This window comes from Phymastichus coffea, unplaced genomic scaffold, assembly GCF_024137745.1.
Source record: "Phymastichus coffea isolate CEN01 unplaced genomic scaffold, Cenicafe_Pcof_1.1 PCOF00023, whole genome shotgun sequence".
Lineage (NCBI taxonomy): Eukaryota > Metazoa > Arthropoda > Insecta > Hymenoptera > Eulophidae > Phymastichus > Phymastichus coffea.
This window is the reverse complement of record NW_026706834.1, coordinates 4,247,841-4,262,302: the sequence shown is the minus strand read 5'-3', so window position 1 is coordinate 4,262,302 and position 14,462 is coordinate 4,247,841. Positions and strand designations below refer to the sequence as shown.

Below are 14,462 nucleotides of genomic sequence, written 5' to 3'. Positions count from 1 at the left end.
ATATTATACTTCTCAAGCGTCTAAGTTTATCCTGCATGTAGGGGATGGAACAGGCATCTGCCTTAGTTACTCGATTTATTGCTCTAAAATCAATGCGAAAATGATACGAGTCATTTGCCTTCTTTATTATGATTACCGGGTTTGGCCATCCGCTAGTCGATGGTTCGATAACGCAAGCAGCGATCATCTTCCTCGTAAGCCTATGCATTTCGTGCTCTACCCTCAGAAAAACTAGGTAGTAGTACCTTACTCTATCGGGTACCTTAAGCTACATTAGTCTACAGCATTTCGCACATTAAAAGGCTTTCGAGGAGTCGATCTCTCGACACTGACTTTGAGTCGACGTTGCCTTATTTTGGCTTTTATTTGCTAACTTACCTTTCCTTGTTTACAAAAGGATCGGATCGAGGAGGCTCATGATCTCTCAAGGTGACATTGGAGGATAGAGCTTGTTGACCATAGCTTACAGCTTGGTCTAATGTATACGGACGGGCTCATGCGGTTCCTGATACCTGCTATGGAGTACTCTTTCCAGTCTTTGTTGCTGCTATATGCTTGTGCCGCACCATTCCTTTGCATCAAGTCCGAAGTCAAGCTATTAGCCCAGTCCTAGTTGTTGATCAGGTACCAGATCTGTGCCGAGCCCGTCAACACGTCCTGTAGGTATGGCAGCATCTCCTCTGTCAATCCAGCTGGTACACGTTAAGCTACAAGTCTTTTTAGGAAAATGTCAATTATCTGACCGTTGTCCCCGGTAAATTTGGTTCTCCAACTTCTCACTGTCCTGTCGACATCTCTGGCCACGGATCCAACTGTTGAGCAGTCCGTTGCCTTCCGCTTGGCCATAAGGGCATTACGAGGGTGGCGTATTCTCTCGGGTTACATATTAGGGTTTTTTAGGTGGATTGGAATACTTTCAGATAACCTTGATCCGTAGTTCAAGGTAAATTTATCCTGGAAATTTATCGTCCGGATGTATCATCTAGCTTGACGGTAGAGTTTTTTGATCTTCCTGGGTCTACTGCATTGAGTCCACGTCCTTCTCTTGAAGTCTGACACGGTAATTGATTCTTTTAATCGATGTTGTTGCTGTCAATCATGTAGCACATATTTATTGTACCATAACGATTGAACTGTTTTTCAGCAGACAGGGCTTTTTGAGGTCTTAAACCTTCGGGGCAAGCAAGGACATTGTTTGTATGCCTCAAGGATTTTCTTGTTCAGGCATCTCATTGTTACTGCTCCTGCAGCAGCCTGGTTGTGCTCAGATACCTTCTCCCGATACTTTTGAAGCCCTGCTGCTATGAAAAGGTTGAGTTTGGCAACTACCTCGTTGTCCGTAAATAGTCTGTACTACGGATGGTCGGTAACATCATTGCTGTGGGTAGCACACTGTGTGACATGGTACATCACTTTTGTGATCAATGCACAATGCCTTTTTTATCTGTGAAATAGATTCAATGTTTCACTGGCCGATTTCGTTTAGTCAAAACCGGATACACTGTACTCGCCCTAAATTCAGTTGCGCACTCTAGCGCTCTGTTTGGCTCTAGTTCCATCTATGTGCAGCTCCAGGTCGATGAGGAGTGTATGCAGAGGGTGTAATCGTTGCTGCAAGTTTTCGCAAGCCTATTCGATTTACAACGGTACGTCAAACAAAGAGTGTGCGCGAGTGTTTTATTTATCTAACAAAAGGTAGCCTCAGGTAAAATTCTGTTTAATTTTAACAAAAAGAAATAGTGATTTTGCTATATGAAATGGCTTTTACGCGCGGTTCCTTAGACAAGCCCTCGTTATCGCAAAATACATTGCAACAATCCTATCTAGGATTTCTACTAAATGTTTATCAGTACATTTCCTTTTGATAGTGTGTCTATCAATAAGTTCACTCGTACAAACATGCAGAAATAAAAATTAAATAATTAGATACAACAGCATATATATCCCTAAAATAATAAAGCATATAAGCTTCAAAACCATTCATATAAGAGTGATTGTTAAATTTAACAAATTACGTAAGGAACTCAAGACGGTTAAATATAAAAACAGTAAAAAATCAAAACTCAAGAAATGGATAAAAGAATATCCTTACAAAGAAGTATTTTACAATAGCATTTTACAACTGCAAAGTAAATGCTTAGTAGTTTATAATAAATAAGTGTGAAAATTTTCTATTTTTTTATATTTCTAGATTTATATATTTTTTTAAATGTTCGTTTTAGGTCAGTTTAATTTAGGTCATATTTAGACCAGCAAACATAAAATTAATTCCACTACTGGGTAACAAATTTTGTAATGTTATTATACGATGTCTGTTCAAAAAGTATTACGAATTTTGAATTTCCGTGGGCTACGTATTTTTGATTTTTTTGTAGCGTTATGTTGGTACTCATGTTCCTTACTTATTCTGACAAGGTCGGCCATTTCGGATGTTTAGTTAATTTTTATAGCTGTTTTGCTTGGATGTGTTTTGGCTCGTCTTCGATTTTTGCCTATTCTGAAAAATGGATCAAAGAATCTATATCAAATTTTGTGTGAAAAACAAAATAAAGTGCGCGGACGTATTCCGGATGTTGACTGTGCTACTCAACTTCGACCAAAAAAGATATTCATGAATAAATAAATAATTTTTGAAAACATACAAAATTCGCGATACTTTTTGAACAGACCTCTTATGTGTTTAAATGCTTATTTTGGATGAAATTAAGAAAATTATTAGTCTTACACACCATGGTTAATTAATATGTACTGGTAACTAATTGTAAGTTTCAATAACAGATAGCATTATCCACCTATATTTTTATATTAACATGTGTACACTATATATATGAAAATATACTAAATCCTATGTAATTTTTAGGAATACGGACTAACTGTACAAGAAAAATTAACAATCGGCCAAGGAATTTGTACACCTTTATTGAAGAAAATTCGTGCTGATCTCCAAAGAAATATTGAAGAGCCAGGAGAAGAGTCTGTCAATCGATTGAATCCTAGGTATATATAAATAAATAAGTTATTAACTCAAACTTATCCGGCTAGATTTACACGGGATCCCATGTGACTTCTTAGATAAATTTCTACATTAGAAATCATCACTAATTTTATAACTGGATTGCAGATGTCTATTTTTATATAATTTTAGTTTACGAGGGTGGTCTGATAAGTACTTAGCCTACAAAAGAAAAACGAAAATTTTGGATAAGTGGCGTTTTATTTTTCAACATAGTCTCCTTTTAGTTCGATACACTTGACCCAGCGATGCTCCAACTTCTTTAACCCGTCTGAATAATACGTTTCCTCCAGGTCTGAAAAGTAGGCTTCCGTGGCAGCGATTACCTCCTCATTCGACTCAAATTTATGCCCGGCGAGTGACTTTTTAAAGTTTGGAAACAAAAAGAAGTCGCACGGGGCTAAATCTGGAGAATACGGTAGATGAGGCAGCAGTTCGTAGCCTAATTCGACCAATTTGGCCATGGCGACGGCGGAGGTGTGAACCGGTGCGTTGTCATGGTGGAAGAGCACTTTTTTCTTCTCCAAATGGGGCCGTTTTTTCTGCAATTCGACGTCGAATCGGCCCAATAATTCGGCATAGTGCAGCCCTGTGATCGTTTTGCCCCTCTCCAGGTAGTCGATGTAGATCATACCTTGTGAATCCCAGAAAACGGTGGCCATCATCTTTCCAGCCGATGGGCAGTCTTCGCCTTCTTCGGAGCACTTTCGCCGGGTAAAGTCCACTGTTTCGACTGTTCCTTGGTCTCTGGTGTCTACCAGTGGATCCATGTTTCGTCGACTGTCACGAAACGACGCAGAAACTCCTTCGGATTGCGCTTAAACAGCGTCAGATATTGCTCTGAAGTTGTCTCACGGTTGCGCTTGTTGTCCGGAGTGAGCAAACGCGGCACCCATCGCGCCGATAGCTTTCTTATGCCCAAAATTTCATGCAGGACATGACCCAAACGGTCTTTTGAGATGCCTACGATCTTAGCTATCTCGCGCACCTTCGATCGTCGATCTGCCAATACGAGATCGTGAATTTTTGTCACGTTATCCTCCGTGGTAGCCGTTTTCGGAGCACCTGGACATGACTCTTCCAAAATCGACGTTCGACCACGTTGAAACTCGTTAAACCAATTTTTGACGGTCACCATCGAAGGAGAAGAGTCACCGTACACAGCATCCAAGCGCTTTTTGATTTCGCTGCGCGATTTCCCTTCCAAAAACAAGAATAGAATCACCGACCGATACTGTTCTTTTTTCATTTTTCAAAAATCAACGGACACACTTGCTTTCACACGCTCTCAAAAATAAACTACAACTTCGATCCGGCTGAAATCTTGACAGTAACCATCGAGAATCTACGTGATAGAATATTTCTTTTGCGAGAGTGGCGCCATCGGGCGGTGAGGCTAAGTACTTATCGGACCACCCTCGTATGTTATTATGGTTATAAATCCCGGTAAAGTAAGTTGAAACAGCTAAGAATTTTGATATAATTAATCAAATGATACAAAAAAAATTTTTAATGTTAAAATTAATTGGTGACATGCATGATACGTTACATATACATATAACGAATGTCTTACAATTAGGCCACCCGTCTATCTCTTCTAAAATCCAAAATACACGTTTATTTATATAATGGTTTAGATAAAAATCTCTATTTTTTAATTGGCACATTTTGTGATAAGCTTGTTCATGGGATGGGATATGATTTTTAAAGTAATTTGAGATTATTTTTGACTCCGAATTCAGAAAAAGCGGGGAATCCTACATTTAGATAAGACATTATAAGTGAAGTTCAGTGAATTCGAAGATTGCGTAAAGGTCAAATTTATTATCTATTTTTATCTATGTATGCACCCGAATGATCCGAAGAAGATGAGGTTTAGCGAACAATGTTTTCATAACCTAGGGATTGACCATGGGACTCACTTAAAGATCATTTGAAAATCGACTTTGCTGTTTTGATTCATATTCTACGTCGAAAAATATAGAGCTTTTGTTAGTTTTTTCATATGATCCTATCTTTTATCTTTAAATCATCTTTAATTGAAGATTTTCTAATACGTAATACCGACAGTTCTAAGTATTAATGGCTATAAAAAATCAATTGACTTATTAGTTTATTATTATTTTATAATTGATATTGGTTTTTATTTATTTGATATTAAGTTTTTCAACAAGTATCGTTAATTAATTTCAATAAGTGTCCTTAATTAATGTCCTATTCTCGAGAATCATCGCAAAGCATACATACTGTTTTAAGTGCAGATCGCTTGAAGACCTCCAAGATATTTTTTTTTATGTATGCATACAGGTTTTCAAAATAGATGTTACAAAAAACATTTAATCACAAACAAATTTTTTGAAGAGAAATTGGCTTGAATAACAATAGTTGCCCATAAATCATTTATATAAAATGAAAAACTTGGTAAATTCTTGAATGTTCTTTCAGACTGCTCAGATTATCGTCTGCAAGATAAATTTAATAACTTTGAAATGTTTGAAGAATGAATTTGAGTTTTAATAGGTTTGAGATAAAAAAGTCTAAATGAACTTAGAACATTGTGACTTCCTTGTGAGAACCGAATAACCGAAATGTTCTCCAAACTTTAGTTATATTTTTAATAAAATTGAGAACTATGAATTCCGATTGTTGTATTGGAGCTACTACTGATATACTTCGGAACAGATATTTTACCGCAATACTTTGAATATTAAGCTTATTCTAGAGAATTTCATATGAGCCAAACATTTTTAGTAGCAAATGCGTTATGTTATTTAGACGGTAAGTTAGCTTTGATATGCGATACTACTTGCCTAAAGCATTAAAAAAGTTCTAACAACATATACCAAAGCAAGTTCTACTCTGTTTACATGAAAGAATCTTTACCCAAACCTATTACGATCACTACTACCAAGTAGTACATAATTTATACTGCTGGACCATATAATACGAATAAAAATGGTGTGTCCATTTTAAAAGAATTATTGCAATTACCTGAAGGATTCAGTAGTATAATCCAAGAAGATCTTTTCTTTATAGATAAAGTGTTTTCAGATGATGTTTCTTTTTTAGAAGAAACAAAAATTCAATACTTTCATGTCAGCCTTGAAAAGTCAAATAAAGCAGTTGTCTGACGAAGAGTCAAATGCATTTCGATTAATGACAAAGATAAGATGAGTTATTAAAACAATACATGAGATTCTTGATGAAAAATATAAGGTTCCTCATAATCAATTACATAATTCTCTTTTAAACATGAGATTTTCATTATTCCAAAATAGACCGAAATATAGTAAGGTTTCAAGTAAAATCGTGCCATATAAGCAGCAAGTCGATCGATACTGTTTTACTTATACCAATGGCAATAGACAGTTCGTTGTTGCTCGTATGTTACCGCATTGATCTATTATTTATCGTATGGAAAATATTTATTAAGTATACCTAAGCCCACAAAAATATTAACGTCATTATTTGACTTTGAAGTAATTATTCCCGTCATAGATGAAGATAACGAAGAGAACTAAGGGATTACACAAAATTTGAATAATCAATATTTTATAGCTACAAAAGTAAAAAAGTTGTATTAATATTCTTTAATTTTCCTCTGTTGTGTAATATTAGAAATTATAATCAATGGTGTGAGGAATATCCTAAAAATAAATTACAACTACAAAACTTCCAAACCACTTCAACGTTTCTCCATTTTCTTCATGGCCTCTTCAAGAATACTTTATTATAAAAATTATACAAAATTAATTAATACATTCAAATTATTAAATATCAAACAATAAATTACCAATAGTTGTATTCACATTTTCAAAATGCTTTCTTAACATTATCAAAATGAATTTTCTTTCAGTTAAACTAAAATTGTCAACTGTGAAAATTATAGTCAATTATGCATATCACGTTGCAATATTTAGAAAGGACTGAAATATAAGTAGTAATGTCTTCAAAATTTCAAGTTAATCCGATTATGAACAAGGCTACTATTTACTAGATGTGCACAATGAGATTATATAGACGACAAAATTTTTCTTAATGAATTTTATCAGTTTAGACTATTTAAAATTGCATTAATTCTCGAATACTGCTTACTGAGAAAATATGTATTTTCTTTCCTGTTGATTGTGTCTATTAATGTGAAACATTTCAGATATTAATCTGTGACACTAATGATTAAATTTAACGCGTTTTGGAGAACACAATCAGATAAAGGAAATGTAACAGTGTGTTTAGATGTAGATGAGTATAAAACGAACGTGGAATTATTGTTTTCTGATGTAAACACGTACAGGATTATTAGCAAAAATCCATTGAAAACATTGCAAAACAATATTTACAAAATCTTGTTGAATCTTAATAACGAGGAATTATTGGAACAAAAATTTCATAAATTGTCTTACCCAAACAACTACAAGGTTAGCAAAAGCTTATGGGTTGCCAAACATTCATAACATGGGAAATCCTTTTAGACCGGTGATTTCGTTGATTAAGAGCCCTACGTATTTTTTATCTAAAGTATTGGACAAAAATTTGGAACACTGTATCAAAACACCCAATTGTTGCTTAAAAAATAGTTTTGACTTGATAGGTAATATATATACGTATTCCTAATGATTGTGTTCTGTTATCGTTAGACGTGAGTGCTTTATTCATGAATATCCCATGTGATTTAGTTATTAGAAGTTTAGACAGGCATTTTAATATATGCAACGGTAGTCGATTTAATTAATCGAACCGTTTGCGATTCTGCTTCTCGCGCGTTAGTTCTAACAGTTAAGAGAGAGAGGGGCGCACGATCTTTTGAATAGGCAGTTACGCCTCAGCCGTGAACGCGAATTTACCGCCGATTTGTATTGCACTTTATTTTCGCCGAATAATTAGTTTTCTGGGACAATTTCGTGCGTGAGTGCAACGGTATTCTCAAGATAAAAAGCAGCAGCAAGTAGCAGTGCAGAAGCAACAGATTGTAGCTAATTGGAGGCAGTACAAGGCAGCGCAGCTGATAATCAAGGGGCAGCGGCAGTTGATATTTTTACAACAACAATTACGGCTGATCACTGTGATTGCACCGCATGGTAGGTGCACCTTCCGTCATTATAAGCGGTACAAAATACATTCGGTATTTTGTTTATTCCTGATAGCGTTATTTTTTATATTCGCGTCGAGCGTTAATTCGCGGTATAATTCGAATCTACTCTCTCTCTCTTTCTCACCGAACATAGTTAATTGTAAAATCCTATTCGCGTGCGTTAGTATTTCGGCCCTACAAAGACTGTAGTGATTTTTATTAATTAAAGTCTGTTAAATTTATTCGCTGTTTTCATCATTTAATTTTCCTAATAGCTTAAGTAATTGAAAAAGGCTCAGGTTTTAATCCGATTACATCTAGGGGATTAAGAAGATTAGGAGTAAAGTCGCTCACACTTAAAACTCATCGAGTTTGTTCTTAAATAAATTTTTCCATTTTTCAGATAACCTCCCCCGTTACATATAATACATTCTAATTCAAAATTTCCATCTCATAAAATTATAGAATAACCAAATTTTTATTTTCAAACACATATTTCTAATTTAATAATATAATATATAAACAGATTTTTGCACACCCATGTAACCTCCAATTTCCCCTCTTTTGCGGATTTAGTAATGGATGACTTAGAGACTTAATGTTTAATTATTCCAGCGAAAAAATTTAATTGTACTCTTATATTTTATCGTCGTTATGTAGACGATACTATATTATGTGTTAAAAAAGATCATATTGAAAAAGTTTTAGATACATTTAATAGTTATAATTAACATTTAAACTTTACACGCGAAATAGAATGTAATGGTATTATATAATTTTTATGAGTCCTTTCTAATACTAATTTAAAATTGATCACAGACATACTAAAAGAAAATAATTACCCGAAATACTTTATATCTGCACAGATTGATAATTGACTCCGACAACATAGATATAAACAGAGAAATACTATGACACCTAATTGTTTCAATAAGAATGAATGTGACCGTAATACAATTTTACCGATTCCGTTTATTCATGACTTTTTTTACAAATGTAATAGTTTTAAAAAATTTAATATTAAATGTGTTCTTACAGTTAGTCATAAATTAAATAATATCATAAAATTAGGCAAACATAATAGTTGTAAATGAGATGAAACTGGCGTGGTATACAAATTTAACTGTAAGTCATGTCCTGCTATATACGAGGGTGGATTGATAAGTTTCCGGCCTGACCAAGAAAAACAACGTTTTTAAGAATTTTTTTTTTTTATTTCTCAACATAATTTCCTCCAAGGCTGATACATTTCTCATAGCGGTGTTCTAGTCTAGTAAGGCCATCTCTATAGACTGATTCGTCAAGCTCCTCAAAATACCCATTTATAGCTTCGATTACTTCTTTATTGTCCGTAAATCTCTTACCGCCAAGCCATTTTTTGAGGTTAGGAAACAGATAATAGTCACTCGGGGCTAGGTCTGGAGAGTAGGGAGGGTGTGGCATCAATTCAAACTTCAGATCGTTAATTTTAGCCATTGCAACGATTGACTTGTGCACTGGTGCGTTATCGTGATGAAACAAGATTCTTTTCTTCGTCAGATGAGGTCGTTTAATTTTCATCTCATTGCTCAAACGTTACAATAAGTCTGCATAGTATTGACCAGTGATAGTTTTACCCTTTTCAAGGTAATCGATGTATACAATACCTCTTGCATCCCAAAAAATAGTAGCCATAACCTTATTCGCCGAAAAAATTGTTTTTGCCTTATTTGGAGTTGGTTCCCCTTGTCCAATCCACTGTTTAGACTATTCTTTGGTTTCAGGAGTGTAGTGGTGGACCCAAGTTTCGTCAACAGTTACGAATCGACGCAAAAATTCGCTTGGATTACGCTTATACAACGCCAAATTGGCGGTAGAAATGTTTTTTTGAATCAATTTTTAGTCGACTGTTAGCAAACGCGGCACCCATTTTACACAGAGCTTTTCCATATGCAAATGTTGGCGCAAAATATTTTGCCCACGTTCATATGACATCTTACAGGTCTCAGCTATCTCACGCACTTTTAATCTGTGGTCTTCCAGCACTATTTGATGGATTTTTTCGATCATATCTGGAGTTGTGACCTCAACAGGGCGTCCTGAGCGAGGCTCATCAGAGGTGCTCACACGACCCTTTTTAAACTCGGAAACCCACTGCTTAATGATTGAATATGATGGGGAGGATATCCTCAGTGTTGGGTCCATCTCTTCTTTGATTCCTTCGGCTTTAACCTCTTCAAATAGAAGTATTTGATGACAGCACGATTTTCCAGCTTTTCCATTTTTAAGAAAAACACAAAGGCGTCTTGTTCAGTGTGCTCTCAAACCTAAACTAACATGGTGATCGGGCTGAAACTATAGCTACAAGCTATATAAAGATGGTACTATAGAACGCCACCTTAAGGTAGGCCGAGTGGCGCTATCTCTTGGTCAGGCCGGAAACTTATCAACCACCCTATTATATAGGTAAAACAAAACGTAACTTAAAAATTAGAATAAATGAGCATAAAAAATCAATAGGAACTAACATTTTACCAATTTCATTGCATATTTCTAAAAATCTGGATCACAGTTTTATTGGAATAATACAATAATCCTAAACAAAGAAAATAATTATAAAAACAAAATTTGTGACGGGGCCCTGACTGGAATGGCCGGCCCTGTCTGGCTCGCTCTCTCTCTCTCTCACAGCTCTCTCATTTGCTGTTACCCTGGTGAGCGTGGTGGAAATCAAGAACCGATACCGATGCTCGCATCACTTTATTTCAGGGCCAATGCCTGTGCTGGGCATCGTCATTGGGAGCCAATTTGGAACGAGAGCGGCTGCGGCAAAAAGAAGAAAGAGAAATTGAAGCCACTGCATTGCTCTAGCAGGCACGCAAGCGGTTTTGGGGAGAGCGTTCGAACCGAGATCTTGAGGGAGAAAGATCGAGCGCAGGCGCGCTATAAAACCCGCATAGCATAGCAGAGAGCTAAAGAAGCGATACGATGCCGAGCAGATTGCGGCCAGGAGAGGATTACCGATGACGCATAAGGCATTGAGGACTTCATCTGGACCTGCCCTCAACCTGCCTGCAGCATCAGCAGCATTACCTGCCAGCAGCCTCCGTCAGATCAGGTCATCTCTTTCTCTTTCTCTCTCTCTCTCTCTCTCTCTCTCTCTTTCTATTCGCGAGTGCGCGACGCGTCGGCGAGGTACTCGCGATCATCCGCGAGCACAGCGAAAAAAAGGCGAGAACGGTGAGACCCTCCTTTGAATTTCTCTGAATTTATTGTATCGTCCCCCCGTACGTTTGTCCGCACGAGCGAAGACACGCGGCCGCAGAGGACAACGCGTAACTTCGCGTCGCCGCTCTTTATATTGTGAAAGTATTGAGTAATAAATATGATTAAAGATTATTGAGAGTGATCATTGTGTGCACCCGCCATTCCCTTCCTCTCGATTTAACGCCCAGAACGTCAACTTTGTGACGAGGCCCATCGTCACCGCTACAGAGGAGCGAAAGAACCTGCCGTACCCTTTAAATAATTTGTGACACGGCGCTTGGTCACGGGCCCATTGCTTGGTTCGTGGGTGTTATCAAAAAGATAATTCTCCAAAACGCGTTAAATTTAATCATTAGGGTCACAGATTAATATCTGAAATGTTTCACATTAATAGTCACAGTGACACAATCAATAGGAAAGAAAATACATATTTTCTCAGTAAGCAGTATTCGAGAATTAATACAATTTTAAATAGTCTAAACTGATAAATTTCATTAAGAAAAATTTGGTCATCTATATAATCTCATTGTGCACATCTAGTAAATAGTATCCTTGTTCATAATCGGATTAACTTGAAATTTTGACGGCATTACTACTTATATTTCAGTCCTTTCTAAATCATGCAACGTGATAAGCATAATTGACTATAATTTTAAGAGTTGACAATTTTAGTTTCACTGAAAGAAAATTCATTTTGACAATGTTTAGAAAGCATTTTGTAATTGTGAATGCAATTATTCATAATTTATTGCTTGATATTTAATAATTTGAATGAATGAATTAATTTTGTATAATTTTTATAATAAAGTATTCTTCAAGAGGCCATGAACAAAATCGCGAAACGTTGAATTAGATTGAAAGTTTTGTAGGTGTGATTTATTTTTGGGATATTCCTCACACCATTTATAAATTCTAATATTAAATTAATATTCTAGAATTTATTGATTTAATAAAGGTGTTTTATACTCTTTAATCATGTATTATTAATTTCAATTATCTCATACTTACTTATTATAAAATATAACATTTTTCGTTACTAGAACTTCAGTGAAAAAATTATAAATGGTTCTGTCAAAAATTTGAAAAAATAAAGTCTTACATAAAGATACACGAAAATTGAGTTTGATTGTGGATTTTTCATAATATGATTGTGCTAACGATAGATGTATACGAGTATATATGTTTTCGATATATTTTTTCAGCAAAATACGATAGTGCTTTTGATTTTATCACAAAACTAATCCAACAAGCGTTAGAAACAAAATACTACTTTTTTCAGCGATTTTTTGCTTCTAAAAATACAACGAAAACATGTACAATACTTTTTTCAGCGATTTTTTGCTTCTAAAAATACAACGAAAACATGTATAATACTTGTTTCGTCATATTTTTTCGCGTGAAATGCGATGGTTCTATCAGTTTTTATTAGAAAATTATGTACCCAGCGCTAGAAGCGAAATACTGCCAAAAAGAAAGGTATTTTAAATTTTGGGCATGGTATCGGTGAGAATATTTTCGTAAGCCATTTAATTGACTATTTTATGCAAAAAGAAATCTACAGTCTCCTCAGCGATGATATAACAATTTGAAATATTTTTTCGTTTTTTACGTTAGTTTCTGTTCTTACAAATTAGAAAAAAAATAGTTAAAGAAGTTACCTCCAGGCGTTTTGAGGAGGAATAGGAAGATCCGATCAACAGCAAACTTGATATTTTTGGATATAGAATGGACTTATCAAGTTAGTTTTTCAATCCTGGGACAGGGGCATTTCGACCTTGTTAACTGGGTTAGCTTCCATTTTCCTGGATAACGCTTTGTTGGACAATTTACCAATCTTTTCAGATCTTTATTTTTCGAAAATAAAAAATTATAAAATCTAGATATTAATATAAATATGCATAAATGCAACTAAACATTTTCAGTAGTAAAATCCAATGAAAATACCTAAAAAAAGAAAACTATTAAATGATATTGTGAATACCACTGCTAAGCTAGATTTTTATGATTATAAGGAGCATACTTTTTTCTTTTGATTTCTTTTTTTAATGACTATACATGATAGCTAGTATTAACTAAATTGGCTTTGTCAAATTAAAGAACAATATAATAAAATATATCGAAGACCTTTCGTTCCCTTTCTTTCATAAGCCATCAAAATTATATACCTCAAAGCAGGACAAAGTTTGCAATGCACACAATAATTACGGAGATAATACAAAATTATCTTCATCAAGAAAAATACAAGTCAGTAGTTTTAAACTGTAACGAGTGGACTCGTTAAAGGGGTAGATGAGCGGGATTCGAAATGGCGCGCCATGCGCAACGGGCCCGCGCAGCGAGAGAGAGAAAAAGATAGTTGCGACACGCGAGGTAGAGAGTACACGTGAGACCGGCAAGCAGAGAACACGCGCGTACAGATCCTTTGTCTTTTCTTTTTGCTTCCTCTGTTATCGTTTGGGTGCGAAGAATAATCAAGCGAGGCGGAATAGTCATCGCGAAGAGAGAGTGCCGAAATTGAGGTTGGTGTCCTGTGGGAAGAATCGTGTGACGGCGACAGAATTGAGAAATACCATCCGAACGGGGGAATCCGACTCGTCGCGAATCGTCGCCCACGATAAACAAAAACAAAACCATAGTTCACCTGGCTTCGAGGACTTTGGGCGACGACCTTCGCGGGACTGAACTAGGATTGTAAGGCGAAGCTGTCTGCAGCAGCATTCGCTCGCGTAAGTCCTCCCCAATATTGTAATATTAGCGTGCGGAAAATTGCGCGGCCTGCGCGCCGACCGAAACCGTATCTCCCGTCTCTCTCTCACGCGTATGTCTAAGCGGACCGTGCGGCTCGAATCTCTCGGTCGATGCGGAATGTGCGCGAGTGTATGAACTAACAACGAATAAAATTCTCCCTAACTATTTTGAGTGAGACGGCGAATTTATTCGGCGATACCAGATATTCTCTACGTCCTCCCCCCTTTCCTTCGCAACGTTTTCCGAGAACCTGCGAGCGTCGCTCCCTTGCATTTCCCCGTGCTTTCGCGCCCGTTTTCAGATTGCGCTTTCAGCACGGAGCTGGTCGGGAGCGGAGAAACAACGGCGGCATAGATATTTTGTTAACGGATAGCGACTTACAAC

The 14,462-nt window shown here is 36.2% G+C and overlaps 1 protein-coding gene across 2 annotated transcripts in view; it reads left to right on the top strand.

Moving 5' to 3' along the window:
* Positions 1 to 14,462, top strand: part of LOC131675479 (inositol hexakisphosphate and diphosphoinositol-pentakisphosphate kinase-like) — a 376,646-nt gene that overhangs the window by 21,536 nt on the left and 340,648 nt on the right. For both annotated transcript variants that reach the window (XM_058954475.1, XM_058954476.1), the window contains exon 2: positions 2,861 to 2,997. In XM_058954475.1, the coding sequence (XP_058810458.1) occupies positions 2,861 to 2,997 (137 nt within the window). The remainder of the gene's footprint in view (positions 1 to 2,860; positions 2,998 to 14,462) is intronic.